At 39.6% G+C, this 17,272-nt stretch overlaps 2 protein-coding genes across 2 annotated transcripts; both read right to left on the bottom strand.

The window, feature by feature from the left end:
- Positions 1–4,852: 4,852 nt before the first annotated feature.
- Positions 4,853–5,404, bottom strand: LOC139196853 (uncharacterized). Its single transcript, XM_070823198.1, has one exon. The coding sequence runs from the start codon at positions 5,402–5,404 to the stop codon at positions 4,853–4,855; it is 552 nt and encodes a 183-aa protein (XP_070679299.1).
- Positions 5,405–13,630: 8,226 nt separating this feature from the next.
- LOC103403979 (cation/H(+) antiporter 2-like) lies at positions 13,631–17,272 on the bottom strand. Its single transcript, XM_008342830.3, has 4 exons — positions 16,953–17,272; positions 15,687–16,682; positions 14,421–15,358; positions 13,631–14,003 (listed from the first exon to the last, which is right to left on the bottom strand). Exons 1-4 carry the CDS (start codon positions 17,103–17,105, stop codon positions 13,721–13,723), a joined length of 2,370 nt encoding a protein of 789 aa, XP_008341052.1. The 5' UTR covers positions 17,106–17,272; the 3' UTR covers positions 13,631–13,720.

The following is a 17,272-nucleotide window of genomic DNA, read 5'->3' on the forward strand; positions in this document are numbered from 1 at the left end:
AGAGTCTTCTTCATCTCTCCCTCCCCTCCCTATTTTTTTCCCTATTTTCTCTGTCCAACTCTAGAAGCTAGATAGCTCCATAACGCATGAGAAACAATTCCCGCCCATCCTGTTTGAATTCCAAACCGAATCGATCTAGAAGAAAAAACGCATAAGATAAAGACAAAAGCAAAAGTTGGATCCCGTTTGAAACCCAGATCGATTCCCTCGAATCCCTCAAAATCAAAACCTCCTCCTCCCCCCACCACCACTACACCCTTCTCCCAATTAACTACCACAACAGCCCAAGTCACAGATGATGAGAAAAACCAATCCTCATCGCCTTTTTCCGACTTCCTGGGTTCAATTTTAGAAGCCATTGAGGCCATGAAATCGCTTCTGCAGCAGAAGCTAAAAAACGATGAAGACGATGAGGCACTCAAGATCCTACGACGCTTAGAGTGGATGTTCATAATAGATAGGGTTCTCACTGATATGGGCGAAAACAATGGGAAGATGAAATGGGACTGCTAATCCCAACCTTTTGCACGGTATTAGTAGTGAAGCCCTTAGCGAATGCGAGTCCCATCTAATCCCATTAAACCTAGTCCATTAATCGCACCAAACAAGGGACTAGGACAGTACCTAAGCCAATCCTAACTCATCCTATCTAACGAGGCCAAAAATGCAAAGGTTAGCTTTACATGCAATTTTTGTTGCAATAAATGCAAAGCATAAATATATATATATGTGTGTGTGTGTGTGTGTGTGTGTGTGTGTATTAGACTCCAAAAACATGCAGCAACAGAAAAGCAGAAAACCTTTTAATGCATGAGGTTTGTTGTACAACAACAATTCAAAACCCATAAATCATGCATATGACAGCACCAGCAAAATGTCAAAAACAAAGATGAAAAATGAAGCCCTACTGTGATGCTGCTCTATTCTTCTGTGTTATGCGGCAGCCACCGAAATGCTATAATACTGACCTGGTTATATTTATGCGGCATCAAACACTTACGAACCTAGACCCCTATATATATACATATATTTAGCAATTAGGTTAGCATACGAACCGGAAGATCACGTTGACCAAATAAGTGATACACCTAATCACTAATTCAGTTAAAGATGATGGGATAAATATGTAACCTGATAAGGCTGAAAACCATTTGACTTTAACAGATGTTAATTATGCATAAGACACCTAAGTCATGCTGCAAGGACCTATAGCATATATGCTAGGGTTTTTTTTATTTTATTTTTTATGTTGACTTGAATCGGGGGCCTTTTAACATTAATAAAATTAATCCAAATTAGCCCATTAATATAAATTTAGACTATATGAATGTATATGCATGTCGAACTTACCTCATAGATGTCTCTAAAACACTTGACATTCTTGTGCTTAAGAGCACGAGAGACAAACTTAGACTAAACTAATCAAAACTGACATACACTAGTCTAAGACATTACAGAGTTTTGTTCAGGGATTGCCAATTTTACTCTAACAAGAAAACTATTAGGCTTTCCTTTAGTGAAAGGTGAAAATGCAAATAGAGCTGTTGCAATCTGTTCCATTTGTTGAAAGTTTAGATACCATATAAGCAGAAAAATGTACACCGAAAACAAGTTCAGTGTTCTCACAGGTTGCAAAGCAAGCGCGAAGTTTCTTTATCATGTCCGCTTCAAAACTAAAGTCCAGATTAACCTAAAAAAATGAACAAAGAAGTTGTCCTTAGTTTAAAAGATACTGCCTCCTGATCAGCGTAGCTTGTAAAAATCATCTTATTTGTGCAGTGCAAGTCCTGAACAGTCAAATCAAGTCTAAGAGAGCCAACTTTGGGCATGTAATTTGTAATGATCTCGTATCTTTCCTGAGCCAAAATGTACTCGATCAATACGTAAATAATTAAAATACAAAATTGCAGCATGAATTTGGAAATGAGTCTTTGATATGTAGCCAAAGTTCAACAATACCTTAGGCATCATAGGTATTGTTGAATTATAAGTATTGAGCTGACAGAATTAGAATAAGTGTTTTATGTTAATCGGTGTATCCACTTGTGCAAAGAATGCAAAGTGTAAAATTCTGATATGTAAAGGCCATGAGTGCCATGTGTAGTTTGATCCTTGTTATTAGTTAGATAAGTGGCTGTGATCTAAGCTTAGAGAGAGAGAGAAGGATCCAACACTCTCTAATGGTAATATTCCCTCCCTTTGCACGATCTGTGAGAGAGAGAGGTAGCAAATAGAAATTAATGAGAATTCAGAAGTTCCTCTGTGACTTACAGAGAGCATCATCCATTTCCATTTTCTTCAATGAGATTTTCCATTCATCTCTTCTTCGAATTCATAACCAGATCCCAATTTACACTTCTCAGCAACTAAGGGAAACAACTCCTCCTCCACCTCCTTCCAAGGCTTTGGGTTCAATTCAGGTATACCAACTTCCCTTTCTAGCTTTCTTTTCTTCCATTGCAGACTACTTTTCTAATCTTTCTTCCCTTTGTTTGCAACAGAGTCCTGACGAAGGCTCGGGCTAGTCTCCTCCACCTCTAGTGCACAAGGCAGATCTTCCCATGCTTCCCTTGGCTTCTAGGGTCACGGGGATTCCCATTCCTCGGCCCAAGAAGAAAGCCAAGACTGCTGTTGCCGCCTTCATTCCTATTCTTGAGTCCCTTTTTTCTTTGCCAACCAAGGCTACCCCTTCTGCTACTACTGAATGTGTTGGAGAGATGTCTCCACTTTTAGCATAGTCTTTTCTTAGTTTCTTTGAGAACCTTCGGGTGCTGAGGGATCAACACCAGCAGGCGGAGTGGGAATCTAATAGAGTAAAGTGTTATCAAGAAAAACATACTTAGACTTCTGCCATACTCCAGTAGCTAGTAGGGGAAGGGTCAGTCATGGAGGACAGGATTGCAGTAGTAGATTATAAGATTCAAAGACTGGAGGAGCAACTTTCTTCGTTAAAGGTTGAGAAGATGACCTTGGCCAACCATCTTTTTCAGAAGGTAGAAGAAATGGAGAAGATTACCCGAGAAGTTGAAGATTCCAAAGCCTAACTTGCCAATAGCAATATGTACCTAGGAGAGCCAGGCAGAATCTTCACCATTATGCAAACTTATTATTCTAGGATAGCTGCCTTGGCCGAAGATGCAAAGTTATTAGACTAGGATCCTTGTTATCTTCGTATGAAATGAAATGAATCTCTTCTTCACCTCTACTTGTCTTATTGTCCTTCAAATTTTTAACTATAGTAAACTAACTTTAACTTTTCTCAATTTGCTTAAATCTCCTCAATATAACAATCTCTTGCATCCCATAAAGTTGGATGATATCTCTTCAAAAACTTAGCATTGAATGGATGCCTTTGCAAGTTCCCTTCTAAATCTGCCAAGTAATATCCTCCTTTATCCAGTGTTTGGTTAATAGTGAAGGGGTCTTCCCAAGTGAGACTCCACTTCTCAAAGCCTCTAACTTAAGCTTTCAAGGGCAAAATTGTTTTCCACACTAATTCCCCCTATTTGAAAGCTTTTAACTTTACCTTCTTGTCGTATGCTCAGGCAACAGCTCTTTTCCCTTCTTGAATCTTGTTTAAAGTTTCAATTCGGACTACATCTAGATCTTCAACTCCTTGGTGCATAGCTTGGATGTATTCTTCACTGTGTAAACCATACTGGTTTTGAAGTCTAACCAAACTTACATTGATCTTTATAGGAAGCACAACATCTTGTCCGAAGGTGAGGACATAAGGAGTAGTTCCAATTCCTGCTCTCTTGAAGGTTCTGTAAGCCCACAAAGTGTCTCCCAACTTCTCATGCCATTTCTCTGGACTACCTACCACCATTCTTTTAATAATGTTCACCAAGATCTTGTTGCTGGCCTATGCTTGACCATTTGATTAGGGGTAGTAAAGACTAAATTGGATCATCTTAATCTTGAACTTACTTGTAAATTCCTCTACTTCTTTTGAAATAAAAGATGGTCCACTGTCTGTAACAATTGTCTCGAGCACCCCATACTTGTGTAAGATCTTGGTTTCAATGAACTTTTTGACAACAGTTGAAGTGATAGTTTTCACAGTTGAAGCTTCCACCCACTTGGTAAAGTAATATGTTGCCACAATTATAAATGTGTGCCCTTTGCTAGAAGATGGGTAAATTTGCTCGATGAAGTCCATGGCCCATCCTCTAAAGGGCCAAGGCTTGACCATAGGGTTTAACGGAACTGAGGGCACATGTTGTAGAAGTTCATGCCTTTGACATTCTTCACACCCTCGGGCGTAGGCCTTACAGTCCTTCTCCATCTAAGGCCAAAAGTAGTCATATATTCTTAAAACCACCTCATCTTAGTTCGAACTTGATGTGCTCCACAGATTCCTTCATGTACTTCGGCCATTACTCTTATTGATTCTTCTTGGCCTATGCACTTTAATAATAGCCCATCTGAAGTTTTTCTTAACAGATTTTCCTCCCACATGACATACTTAGTTACTTGCTGTCTATTCTTCTTACTTGTGGGGAAAGAAGGATTTTTCAAGTATTGAGTAATAGGTGATCTCCAATCTTCTATCTCCGGCTCTTTAGTCATCACATCTAGGCTGAATCCTCTCTCAAAGATAGAAGGGAGATTTCTCCTTTGCACTTCCACCTCTACCTCGAATCCACTTTCTTGGATCTGTGCTCCATAAGCCAACTGCGCCATCAGCCTAGATGTGATGACTAAAGATCTGGTCTGGAGATCTTACTGATCTGTGCTCTATAAGCCAACTACACCATCAGCCTAGATGTCAACTGCGCCAATGCATTTGACTCTCTGGGAATATAGCTTACTGATATTTCAATACCCCAATAACTCAACAATTGAGTGGCTAGTAATAACCAGCCATGGTGATGTGTTTGCACTTGTATTCCCCATTTAGCTGATTGATCACCAACTCTGAATCACCAAACAACTCCACTTCAATTGCCCCCAACTCTATTAAGATCTCCAGACCAATTATTAATGCTTCATACTCTGCCCGATTATTGGTAGTATCTTGATAATCCAGAAGGAATGAATAACAATAGTGAACCCCCTTGGGATTAATAATGACGATCCCAGCCCTAGTAGCGCTTTGAATGCAAGATCCATCAAAATACAATCTCCAATGAGTGATCCAGAAGCTGGCTATCCTCTTTATCTCTTGTTGAATCCATTCATCTTTGCCCAAGAGAGCTCTGCTTGGTGGGATCCAGAAACTGGATACCTCTAAAGTCCCTAGGATATTGATAAGTTCATCATGTGATTCTTGGTGCTCAGCCAAGAAGTCTGCAATTACTTGCCCCTTTATTGCTTTCTGAGGTACATACTGAAAACTGAATTTTGATAGTGCTAGATTCCACTTTCCAATCCTCCCAGTTAGCATTGGTTTTGACAGCATGTATTTGATTACATCGATCTTAGCAATGATGTGGATGTGGCAAGGCAACATGTAATGCCTTAATTTGCAAGCAGTGAAATACAGAGCCAAACACAACTTTTCCACTGGGTATATCTTGTCTCTACCTCAGTAAAGATTCTATTGAGGTAGTATATCGCTTTTCTTTCCCACCTTCATTGTTTTGGGCTAACAGACTTCCTTCTCTGAAGTGGTATAAGCATTATTGGAGAGGCCAAGTAAGCCTTTTTCTGTCAAAGGCATCTTTGTGTGGTGGGCCCCACTCAAACTCTTCTTTATCTTTCAATCTTAAAAGAAGAGTCAACGGCTGAATCTTGCCCACCAAGTTAGCAATAAATCTCCTTAGGAAGTTGATTTTTCCTAGAAGCCCTTGCAATTATGCTTTATTCGTGGGAGGGGATTCCATTATTGCTCGAGACTTGTTTTTGTCGACCTCTACTCCTCTTTGATGAACAAGGAATCCCAAGAAGTTGCTCGATCTCACCCCAAAAGCACATTTCTTAAGACTTATTTTCAATTTATAGGTCTTCATTCTTGTTAAGGCTTGTCCTAGGTCTACTAGGTGTTGTTCTTCAGTTTTAGATTTCACCACGATGTTATCAATGTATACTTCCATGCTATGGCCAATTAAAGTTTGAAAAATGGCATTCGTTGCTCTTTGACAAGTTACACCAGCATTTTTTAGTCCGAATGACTAAGTATTCATATACTTCGACATGTCATGGGCATCTAAAAGTTGTTTTATGTATGTCTTCTTTTGCCATTTTTATATGATTATAACCAGCATTCCCATCCATGAAAGATAAAACTTTGTGTTTATAACTGCATCTATAGATAGGTTGGCCATTGGCATGGGGTATTCATCTTTAGGCATGACTCCATTAATATTTCTATAGTCAACACAACATCAAACTGCATTAGTTATGGCTTTTAATACAGGTATAATATTGTCCAACCACTCAACATACTTGGCAGGCCTAATAAATTGAGCTTTTACCAGCCCTTCAATTTCTTCTTTGACTTTTTCTTCTATCTCCTTGGACATCTTTCGTGGTGTTTGCATTACAGGCTTATATCCTTCCTTGATAGGCATCATGTGTTCTACTAAGGTTGAATCTAAACCTGGCATTTCAATGTAATGCCAAGCAAAACAATCTTTAAACTCGTGTAGAAGGCTAACTATCTTTGACCGATCTTTTACTTCTCACAAACCATTGATCTGTATAGGCCTTGGATCCTCCTTAGTTCCCAAATCAATGGTTTCTAAGGGATTTTGTACCTCTGGTGCTGGCTTGTCAGGTTCTGTACACAAAAATTCAACTAATTTTAGGCCCTCGGGCATGTCATTGGGCCAATCCAAGTCATATATACACTCAGCCATGTGTATGGATGCCTCTATCTCTTTCTCAAAAAACTCTTCCTCTCCTGTGTTCTGGCTACTTAAGGTTGAGCTCTCCCTTTCTTGCTTCCTCTCTCTCTCATACACCAACAGTATTTTGATTAAGGATCTTACTTCAACTACTTGGTCCTTTCTTCTTTGTTCTAACATTACTGGTGTTAGGTAGCCAGGATGATATGGGGTTTATCCCATTCTTCCCTAGTGAAAAACAATCCTTGTTCCAAGAGCTTTAGGGATGTCACCTTAGTCGGGCGGTCATTCTCATCAGCTCCTAGGCACTGTAGAATTCCAATGTTGGGATTATAAAAGCTGGCTTCTGCAACATTAGTTGTAGGGAGAAATGGCCATGATTCGACCTCTACCATCTCCCAAAACCCCGGTTCTTTGGTCTTAGCTTCATGGTAAACTGTAATCTGTTGATGTGGTATAAATTGCACAGACAGACTTTGGTGAATCCAATCTCTGCCAAGTAAAGCTCCATAATTAGAACTACTATTCTATAAGTTCTGGTAATGGCTCTAGAGAAGCTAGAAACTGTCAAGTCAGTAGGGATATGGGCTTGAGATGGTATTATATTAACCGCAGCTCCTCCATCAATCAGAACCCTCTTGAAGGGTACTTCCTCCAAATAAGTATTTACATATATGGGCTTGAGATGGTTAGCTAAGGACATACTCGGGCGGCTGAAGACCATTCTGTCAAAATACACTTTCTCGGGCTCTTTCCTTGATAATTTGGGCAAACATGTCTGGTTGGATTTCCTTTTTCCTGTTTCTTCAACATTAGCATATGCTATCCTAGGTTCTGTCACCAAGTAATCACCCTCCATTGTGGCAGGTTGACCAGGTTCGGTGCAAAACATGGCAGATAGTACATATGTCATGTTTAAGTGAAAGTTGCTAGGTCCAGGTAAATCCTCATTCTTCCCTCTAATATGGTCCGTAAACTCATCTAACCAAGCATGTGCTTCTTTTGGCAACATTAGTTCGAGCACTTCTTCCTCCTTAGTTATACCAAAGTTTGGCACTTGCCTTGGAATTTCACAAAGGGTGTCAAACAACAAAGGTGGGGGTATTTCTCTCTCAGGTGAAATAGTCCCAAAACATATTGGTTATGGACTCCATCTTAGGGTTAGCATCATTATCATATCTTCTTGAACTCTCCTCAAGATTTTGTACTTTCCAGGATGAGGGTTTTGTGGTACATGGTCTCTCTCTCCCTCAGTCTTGCTATTGGCTCTTTCTACCTCCTTTTTGCTTATCCATTGAAGTTGATTTCTTCCCTCATGAGTCACTTTTTCAAACTTCACATTTTTAGAGCATTCTGATGTAACAGGGACTTTTAATGATTTCATATGAGCTTTGTGTTGCCTCTGGACTCTCCTAACCATAGAAGCTCCTATTTCCTTCACTGGTTTTCCATCCTTCCCTACCACATACCATTTTCGCCCAAGTCGGGCAGAATCTTTCTTAGTGACTGGGGATATTGGGTTCTTTGTTCTTCCCTTCATTATGACATCATTATAACCTGGTTGGGGAAGCCTTACATCCATTCATTTTGGCATTTTTCCCTCTCTATCCTCCGCTTCTTCTGAGGCTTCCTAGTTTCTGAATACCTCAGACAGCCCTTTTGGTTCAAAATCTCCCCCTAATATTTGGAAAACATTTCTGTAGGTCTCTTTTTTCAGCTGCCCGCATGATGCTTCTGCGGTCTTCTTGTTCTTCTTTCTCTCTTCTTCTAATCAAGTCTTGATCAATAATAACTCCTAATGCTGATACTTCTAGCTTGCATTCACATTGGCACTTGTTACACAACACCAGCCCTTTAACTATGGTTGCTTAGGTTTCTTGGGCAACTTGATAGCTCATTCTGTAGGTCTGTCAACTTGCCTCATTTTTGCTTTCACTTCCCAAGTGGTTTTTCCCTTCCCTTTCTCAGCCCAAGTCAGGTTGATCATGTTTATCGGGGCTTCTGGGAAGGGTTCTATGTCAATCATCATGTTGGCTTGGGGTTTCTCCAAGAGCAACTTTCCCTTCTCTATGAGGTCTTGTATCCAATCCCTAAATTGGACACAATTGGTTATGGAATGATTGAAAGTATATTGCAGTTTGCAATACTTCTTTCCTCTTAATTCTTCTGGTTTAGGCATCTTTTTGGTATTGTCGGGCACAATCACTCATGCCTGCACCAGCTCTTCATAGATCTCCAAGGCTTTGGTTAAATCAAAAGAATAACTCTGGTATTTAGGGGGCTTCATAGGGATAAATCCACCATCATTCATCACCACTTTTTGGTCCTTGACCTGGAGGACACATTGCCATCTTATCCACTAAATGTTGGGAACACAGGCATCTTAAAGTTAAGGGGGAAAGGGTTATGTTCATCACTGTATTCAGGGTAGGGCTTCTGATACGTGATTCTGAACAGCGGGTGAGCTTAGGGCTAAGCATTCCTTACCACCATTCTTTTTAATTCGACCAATTCATCTCTGAACTGCTGGTTGGCTGCATTGTTGTGTGGGGTATAAAGAGGTCCCCACTTCGGGTTACGATCATTGCCCGAGAAAGGCTCATTCTTTGAGTCAAGTTGTCTCCATCTGGCATCTTATCCCTTATTAGCCAATGATGGTAGCCTATAAAGGGGAGGTTTGTCTGTAGTTGTGAGCTCACATTTCCCGTTGGATTCTCCAATTAGTTAAGGCATCCCATACTTCTCTTTTTCTTGCCTGCTCTGCCCCCTACTATCGAGTGAAAATAATAGAAGGTCGAGCAATTTTGTTTCCAGGATCTCCTCTAATACTGGCTGACTAACTCCAAATCCCTCCTTATTTTTCCCCTTATCCTTCTTTTCCTCAAGCAAAAGAAATAAGGGAATAACTGGTTCTTTCTCAGGACTTGCTTCTCTCATCATTTCTCTGGCATAACCATTTTTTGGAGTAAAGTACTCCAGATCTATTCTTCTTTGTATACTCCCTGTTAAGGAACAGAGTCTATTCATTTCTCCTCTGGTTTCCAAAGTAATATTCTCCATACTTTTCAACACTTGCACCATGGTGGCTTGCAAGTCTTCATTGGTCACCTTTCCTCCTAACTTCTCAGATGAAGTCGGGCTTTCCAGAATGGTTGATCCTCGTAAGAAAGGGAAATCTTATGGATGATTTGTCATGCTTGATCTTGGTAGACACTAGGGTGGCCTGTATTCTGTAGTCCACCTGAAGGTTATTTCCTTTCTCCTCATTCTTGGCATACAAGACTAAATGGGTCCCATTGGGCGTGCCAAAACTATGTTCGGGCAAAGATTTCTCTGCAGAAGGTCTCTAAACCTCAGTACAGCTCCCCAAAGGATTGGCACTTTGGACGTGTATATTTGGTAGTCGGACTCTTGCTTGCCTTGTATGCTGTAATAAGAGCTTGAAGTTAGTTCTGAAATGTGCCTTTATGAGGCCTTAGGTGTAGGCCTTAAGGCTCGCAATCAAAACTAACTAAGTACTTAAGCGTGCCATTTCTATCTCAGTATAACAGATGTAGAACAAGTGTGTTTCAAGTTGATTACTTGCACCCCAAGTTACTCAAACTTCTTGATATCAAATGATTGTCACATATGGGTTAAGTCTATATTAAGTTCTTTTCTTGCCTTGTAAACAAGGACTTTTAGTTCATGATCTTGTATGTTCTAATGGAGGGAGTCTGGATCCCCTTAAGTCATTTGTTTGGTTCCAAATTTCTCTTAGTGAAAACAAATCCATTCAGTTATCCAGATGCTGATGCAAATGAGACTCTTAAAATAGAAAAATAGGTGGAAATGACTTGAATACATGCTGAAGAGTACATTAATCAATAGATCTACTAATTTAAAGAACAAACAAAGAGACTCAAGCAAGATTTCACCTTGTCTGGCAAGGTTGAACCTCTTGCGTCCACTTCTCTTTGAGTTTACAGGGGTTGTATGCTAAAAAGGGATGGATGGTAAACAGGTGTACACAAGAGAATCAATACTACAACACTAAGGGAGGTAGTAGAGCTTTTATACTAGGCAAAAGATAGCTTTTATGAGGAAACTATTGCTAAAGAAACTGAGTCTAAGTTGATTTCAAACTTGAAGAGTACGTACTGGCTTGATAGCAAAGTTTGTATGCTTGTTTGTTTGATCGGTTGAGTGTCCTTGTCTTTGTTGTCTTTTCTCCCTTTTATAGGCAATTTGGCCTGAAGATCAGGGTATTGCTCTTGCCCGAAAGCTCTTGAAAGGTAGTGAGTCATCAGCTTTTTACATGTAATGCCACTGGAAAGTGTTTCTTGCCTGATAGTAAGTTAGTCTCAAATACTTATCACTTCAGTTATAGACACATGTTTTATGTCTTGGCCGAAAAGGCTTCGGTTTGCTTTTGGGCCTAATGCTGGTGCTTCTGGTAAGTCTTCCTTTAATTTGGCATTATTGAGCTTTCCTTCATTTAAGCCCAATATTCAAATATTAACCCAAACAATAACAAATTAGTTTGGTAAATATTTAACCCCAAGACTGAGTAGTTTAGTTAAACCATCTGAATTAGTTTGATGCACATAAAGCTTAATAATATAAAATCGGCTTAGCTTAACTCCTAATTGCATATCAGTTCTAGCAACCTCCGCCACCTCATCCAAAAATCCAGGTTCGTTCAAGCTTCTTCTTTCTAGGCAATCTTGCACAAGAATATATGGAGGCTACAAGCCAGCCATTCTTGCGCGAGCACACATAGAGTAGTAAGAGAATGAAACAATGGGAAGAACGATCGGCTAGAGGAAGAAAAGATGGCACTTGTATAGAATGAAACAATGGGAGACCTTGATATCTCGACTAGTCCTACGTTGCCATTAAGCATTGTCCTTCTCGATGCTGCCAGAAACTTTGAGTTGATTAATGTTCATATTAGTATAATGTCATCTTTTTACGGTTTAAAACTGAAGATCTATTGACTCATGTTACAGATATTCTAACATGGTTTCTAGGAGTCACTGGAGAACATCTTAGGATGAAATTCTTTCCTTACAGTGAAAGACAAATGATCGAGTAAACAAATTGTTGAATCGTTCTCAAGCCTCGTAAAACGTCTCATCTGTTGATTGAGTGAATTGCATGATCTTGTCTCTCAGTTCATTAGTCTTCTGAGTTGAAAAGAACTTCTCAAGAACATGTTTTGAATGTCATTCCAACTAGTCAGGGATCCAGGCCTAGTCATGTCTTTGCTTTGTCATTCCAACTTGTTTTGAATATGCAGCTATGTTGATTATCAATACTTAATCCTTGTTAAAGGTAGAAATAAAAGATAGTTTTAATTGATTAGTAAGAGTTCTATCTTCCCACTACTTCGCTAATTAGAACCTAATGGACTGCACACTAATAAGCTTAAGGTTTTGGAAACTTAAGAAGATGGTGAGATCAATTAATTAGAGCATCTCCAATAGGAGTCCCTACTTGGGGACTCCCACCACCACCTTTAAGGACTCATTTAGGAGCTTTAGAGGAATATTCGAGTCCCCAAAAGAATATTGTCTACAATGAAAATTCCTTATAGTATAATCCCTAAATGTAGGGACTAAAATATTAAAAAATTATTATTCATATCATCCAAGTATTGTAACCATTGTTAAGAATAAAAATAAAAACTATCTCTACCATTGATTTTTCAAGAATTAGAAGAAAAAAAATGCAAATGAGAAGTTAACCCACTTGGGTGGATTCAAAAAACAAGGAAAAAAAACATAAAGAGCAGCATCATTCCCATTCAAAATTAATATGAAGTCCACTATTTGAGTCCCTATCTGTAGACCTTATATTTAAGAATTTTAATGAGGTATCCGGCAAGTCCCCATGTATTGAGATAATTTGAGGACTTCAATTCGGCCCATTGAAAGTCATTTATCCCTATATTTAGGGACTATACAGTTGTAGAGACTCCATTTAAGATCTCCATTGCAGATGTTCTTAGTGTGGGTAGGTTAAGATTAGTCAATTAATTACATGCACATAGGATGTTGTATTGAGCCTTAAAAGTAATTTTCGGGTTCCTAGGACCATTGGGTATTTAACTCAAGTTGTGCATGACAACTTAAGTGGGAGATCCCAAAAGACCCACCTACGCTAAATGGCCGGTTTGGGGAGTAAAATGGCCAAGGTTTCACACAAATGACTCACCTATATAAGCCACTTTATAAATACATCTAACTTAGAGGTTTTGGAGAGCAAAGAAAAGGAGGAAAGCCACCATTCTTCTCATTCTCTTCACAAAACTTAGCTACTATGAGGAGAGAGTGCTAGCACAATTCTCTCTTCATATATAGTCATCTCATCTTTTTTTCAAATCAAGGTTGGTGGAGATACTTAGAGGTCATCTATCATGGTAACTTTTGGAGATCTTACTCACACCTAGAAGAATGCAAGGAGAGCAAATGAAGGCTACATCCATGGAGATTTGAATGTCTTTTCCTCAAAGGTGATAACTTTAGTTCTAGGAACCAAAGAGAGCTTCAAGGGTATTATCATATCATCCCTTCAACTTTTGTTTGGAACAAATATCAACCCTTAGGCCTTGAAGATTTTGTAAAGGATTTGGTTTTTGAATATATGCATATCTAGCTTTTGCATTTAATTTGATTTAAAGCATGAGTTACTTAACGAATCCTCTAATTTCATACAATTTTTCCTTCAACAAGGGAATTGGTCATATCAATTTACAAATTCTAAATTTTGTCAAAATTTCAAGTTTATTTCCTATAATCCTAACGAAGAGTAAGTGAAAAATGGTAAGACACAAAAATGGGAACGCCCAACCAAAATTCAAAATCTATATTTCTGTATATACAATATTTGAAGAAGTACTAAATCACAATATTATAATATAGTTAAAGAACGTAAATTAACTATAGCTAATCATCTATAAGGTTTTTCTTGGAATTCCTATGTTGTTGAACGACCAAAATTGAACCATTTATATTAAGATCTGAAGAAGCCAAGAGATCCCCAACAGTTCCCAATTCAGGGCACTCTTCCCAGTCGCTTAGTTCAGTTGTCAATGGAGAGTGTCCTCGTCCACCCTTCCCTACTATAAAAAGAGAGTACAAGTCCCCTATGTCTCTTAGAGCTGCCACTGTTTCTGCTCCATTGTTCACCTGCTTTTCAACATACCCAACTTTACCTGATGCCACATACCTAGCCAACAAATTAAGAAACAAATGTTTAGAATATATAAATTTGCAAAATTAGTTAAATTAATTTAAGACCTTTTGCCTAAAATGATATGAGACTCAATTATTTTTGCTTGTCGAGAGTTGCTTTCAAGATCTTGGCAATGCAACATGTCTGCAAAGAAAAGAATTTGTAGCTAATAGTTTAGCTAACTATAGTCTTGCTCTAGACCTATAAACTCACTAATTTGATAATCCTGCTTCTTCTTCAAATGTTTGTTTATGAGAATCGACTCTGGGATGTCCCCTAGACTTATTTTTGCTTTGTTTGTTTGGGCTATAAGCCCCGTTTTCAACCAAAAAAATGATATGAGATGTCTCATATAAAGTGACAAATATTAAACTTCCATATCCAAGTTAATTAAGAAAGAGTCGTACGTACCCATTATAAAAGTCATTGAGAAAAGCATTGTCAATGTCATTCCCGGTTTCTAAACTCGACAAAGCCATGAAAACTTCAATGTCATTATTCCCCAGTTCATTCTCCACCTTCATATTCCTCGTATTCGACGATTCTGCTGGCAGAAACCTAATCACTGTCAAATTAACTCTAGGATGATTCGCGATCCTTGTACTCCAAGCAATTGCCTCGCGGTCATCCGGTCCGCCAAAGAAGAGAGTTGCAACATGTTGCACAACGTCCACCGTGAACAACTGCGAAAACCCTAGCGCCCCAGCAAGCCCCTTTTCGACAATAATCCCAACGGAACTCGGAGCATGACGAAGAATTTTTTGGTTTGTCGTCCGCACCGCCTCTTTCCCAGATTCCATTTTCCCGTCGATTCTTTGATGCTTGTGAAAGGGCAATAAAATGATAGTCGCACGCAAGTCCTCGGCAGCGCTGCACACGTCCTCATGCAAATTCGACACTGTCGAGACGGCCTTATTGAGGTTGATTAGGATTCGAGTCTCAGCAGTGAAGGCATCCACAGCTGCGTGGATTTCGAGCACATCGTTTCCGCCGTACTCTTCTTCGTCGCTCATTTCGTCAGCCTCCAGCTCGTGATACGACACGTTGGTGCGGCGTTTCCGATTTAGCTCGATCAGGTGGGCCATGTAGGGCATGATGGAGGCTGTTTGGGAGCCCCGCATTGAGGCGATGACCGAGAGTATGGCTGACATGTGGCGAGGGCCGTACACACAGGCCAGCAGTCGAAGCTCACTCTGATCCGGCTTTTCCAGCTCAAAGCCAAGGGATGTGTGTGTGTGAGTGAAGAGTCTTTCTTCTCTTTTCATTAATAAAGCCACAACTGGCCCTGATATTACGGTGTTAATCACTATTGTCATTAGTAACAAGTTGTAAGCCGTCGGGTTCCAAGTCTGAAACAATAGAAAAATGAAAATTTAATACCCAATTAATTTAGGTAAGGATGCATGGAATTGGTGCATGAAATCGGCAAATAAAACTACTTACACCACACATACGAAACAACCAACTCATTTGAATAGCCGTGTCTCGTGTCTGTAATTCGAGATGACTAGTGAATGTGGTATAAGTAGCGTTATTAAAGTTTCCTCTCGGCCGTTTGAAAGATGGGATCAGCAATGTAGTCATTAAACATGTTACTGATATATGCAAGATTAGTCTTTTGCAGTTGAATGTGCAATCAAAATTTCCAAACAACGTAATCGAAGTTAAGAACCTTACAACTAGTGCCTTTGAGGCGCTGCCAACAAACAAGATATCAGCATGTCCCTTCAAGCTCAAGACAAAACCAAGGAAAAGCCCCTCATTTGGTGGAATCTTCAAATAGTGGCAAACCGCAAGAGTTCCACCAATCTTGCTACTGAGGCTCAACAGCACAAGTATGAACACAATCAGTACATTTCTCCAGCTTTTCAAATGACTCGCATCAAATTGGAAGCCAATATAGCCGAAGTAAACTGGGAGTACAAAGTTGTGGACAGAGTAAGTAAGTTTGTGCAACAAAGTTCTTGCCGTTTTGCCTTCCTTGGGGAACACCATGCCGGCAACAAAACAAGCTATCACACTATTAAACGTGCGCATTTCAATGATCATTGAACCAGCTATTAGAATAGATAAAATGAGAAACACCTCAGGGTTTCTGAGGTACTTTTGCTTATTGGTACGTTTGTTCAACCAGACTGCCAAGTACTTGAACCCAAAAAGTATTGGAACCATGCCTAGGAGGATCAAGAAGCCGTCCCGTATATTAGTAACTTTTGAGAACGCGATGATCAAATTGAAAACAAGTAAGCAGGTAAGTTCGACGACCATAGCTGCAGATGCTGCCAAGCGACCAATGTCAGAAGTTGAAAACCTTAACTCTGCTCCTAAGCGATTGACAACTGGTGAAGATGTGTACGCTACAAGTAACATGATGCAAAAAACGAAACTAGCGTTCAGTTTGGCATTTTCAGCCATTAAGTGCTTGGAGATAAAGAAGGAGGCAACAAGGCCAAAAATGCCGCCTACTGAGGCACCACCGTAGGCAACGATACACACAATGCGTAGGTTGTGGCGTATATACGCAATGTCTATCTCCAAACCGAATAGGAACATGAAGAGAATCCGGCAGAAGAACCCGAACATCTCGTAGTATTCTGCAGCAGAAGCTTGAAAGAAGAATTCTTTTATTTCAGAAATATTAGACAACCCTGACGGACCCAACACCAAACCAGCCTGAATATATAAAACAAAATAGCATGTACATGCGAGTTAATTTGACATATTTTGTTATGAGACGACCAACCAAAATCACATGTTAATTGCGACCGATGATTTCCATTAACAAACCAAACCAGCTTGATATAATATGTGTATGCGAGTTAATTTAATATGTTACGTATGTTATGAGACTATAATCCGAATCACAAGTTCAAATATGAATACCCTCGATGAACGATTCGGACCGACAAATGCATTTGCAGGTGAAGAAAATGATATACTTACAAGAATCTGAGCAATGGGGCCTGGTTGTCCCAAGGCCTTGAGCAGAATGTGAAAGAAATGTGAGATGACAAGGATGCAAGCTACTTGCATGCCCATGGAGGATAGAGGGTTGACCAAATCGTCTTGGCATACGAATTTGTGAGTAGCCTCCATTTTTGTGAGGAGTATGGAAATAAACGTAAATGAAAATGTTCAGAAATATTGTATATTGATTGGAGGAGGAGACAAAAGACCTGCAGATTTGTTGTCAGATATGCAACAAGGAGGTTATGGTTGTGAGGAAAGAGGTTATGCAATGAAAAAAATAATTCCTCTCTCAC

This window comes from Malus domestica, chromosome 06, assembly GCF_042453785.1.
Source record: "Malus domestica chromosome 06, GDT2T_hap1".
NCBI classification, from domain to species: domain Eukaryota; kingdom Viridiplantae; phylum Streptophyta; class Magnoliopsida; order Rosales; family Rosaceae; genus Malus; species Malus domestica.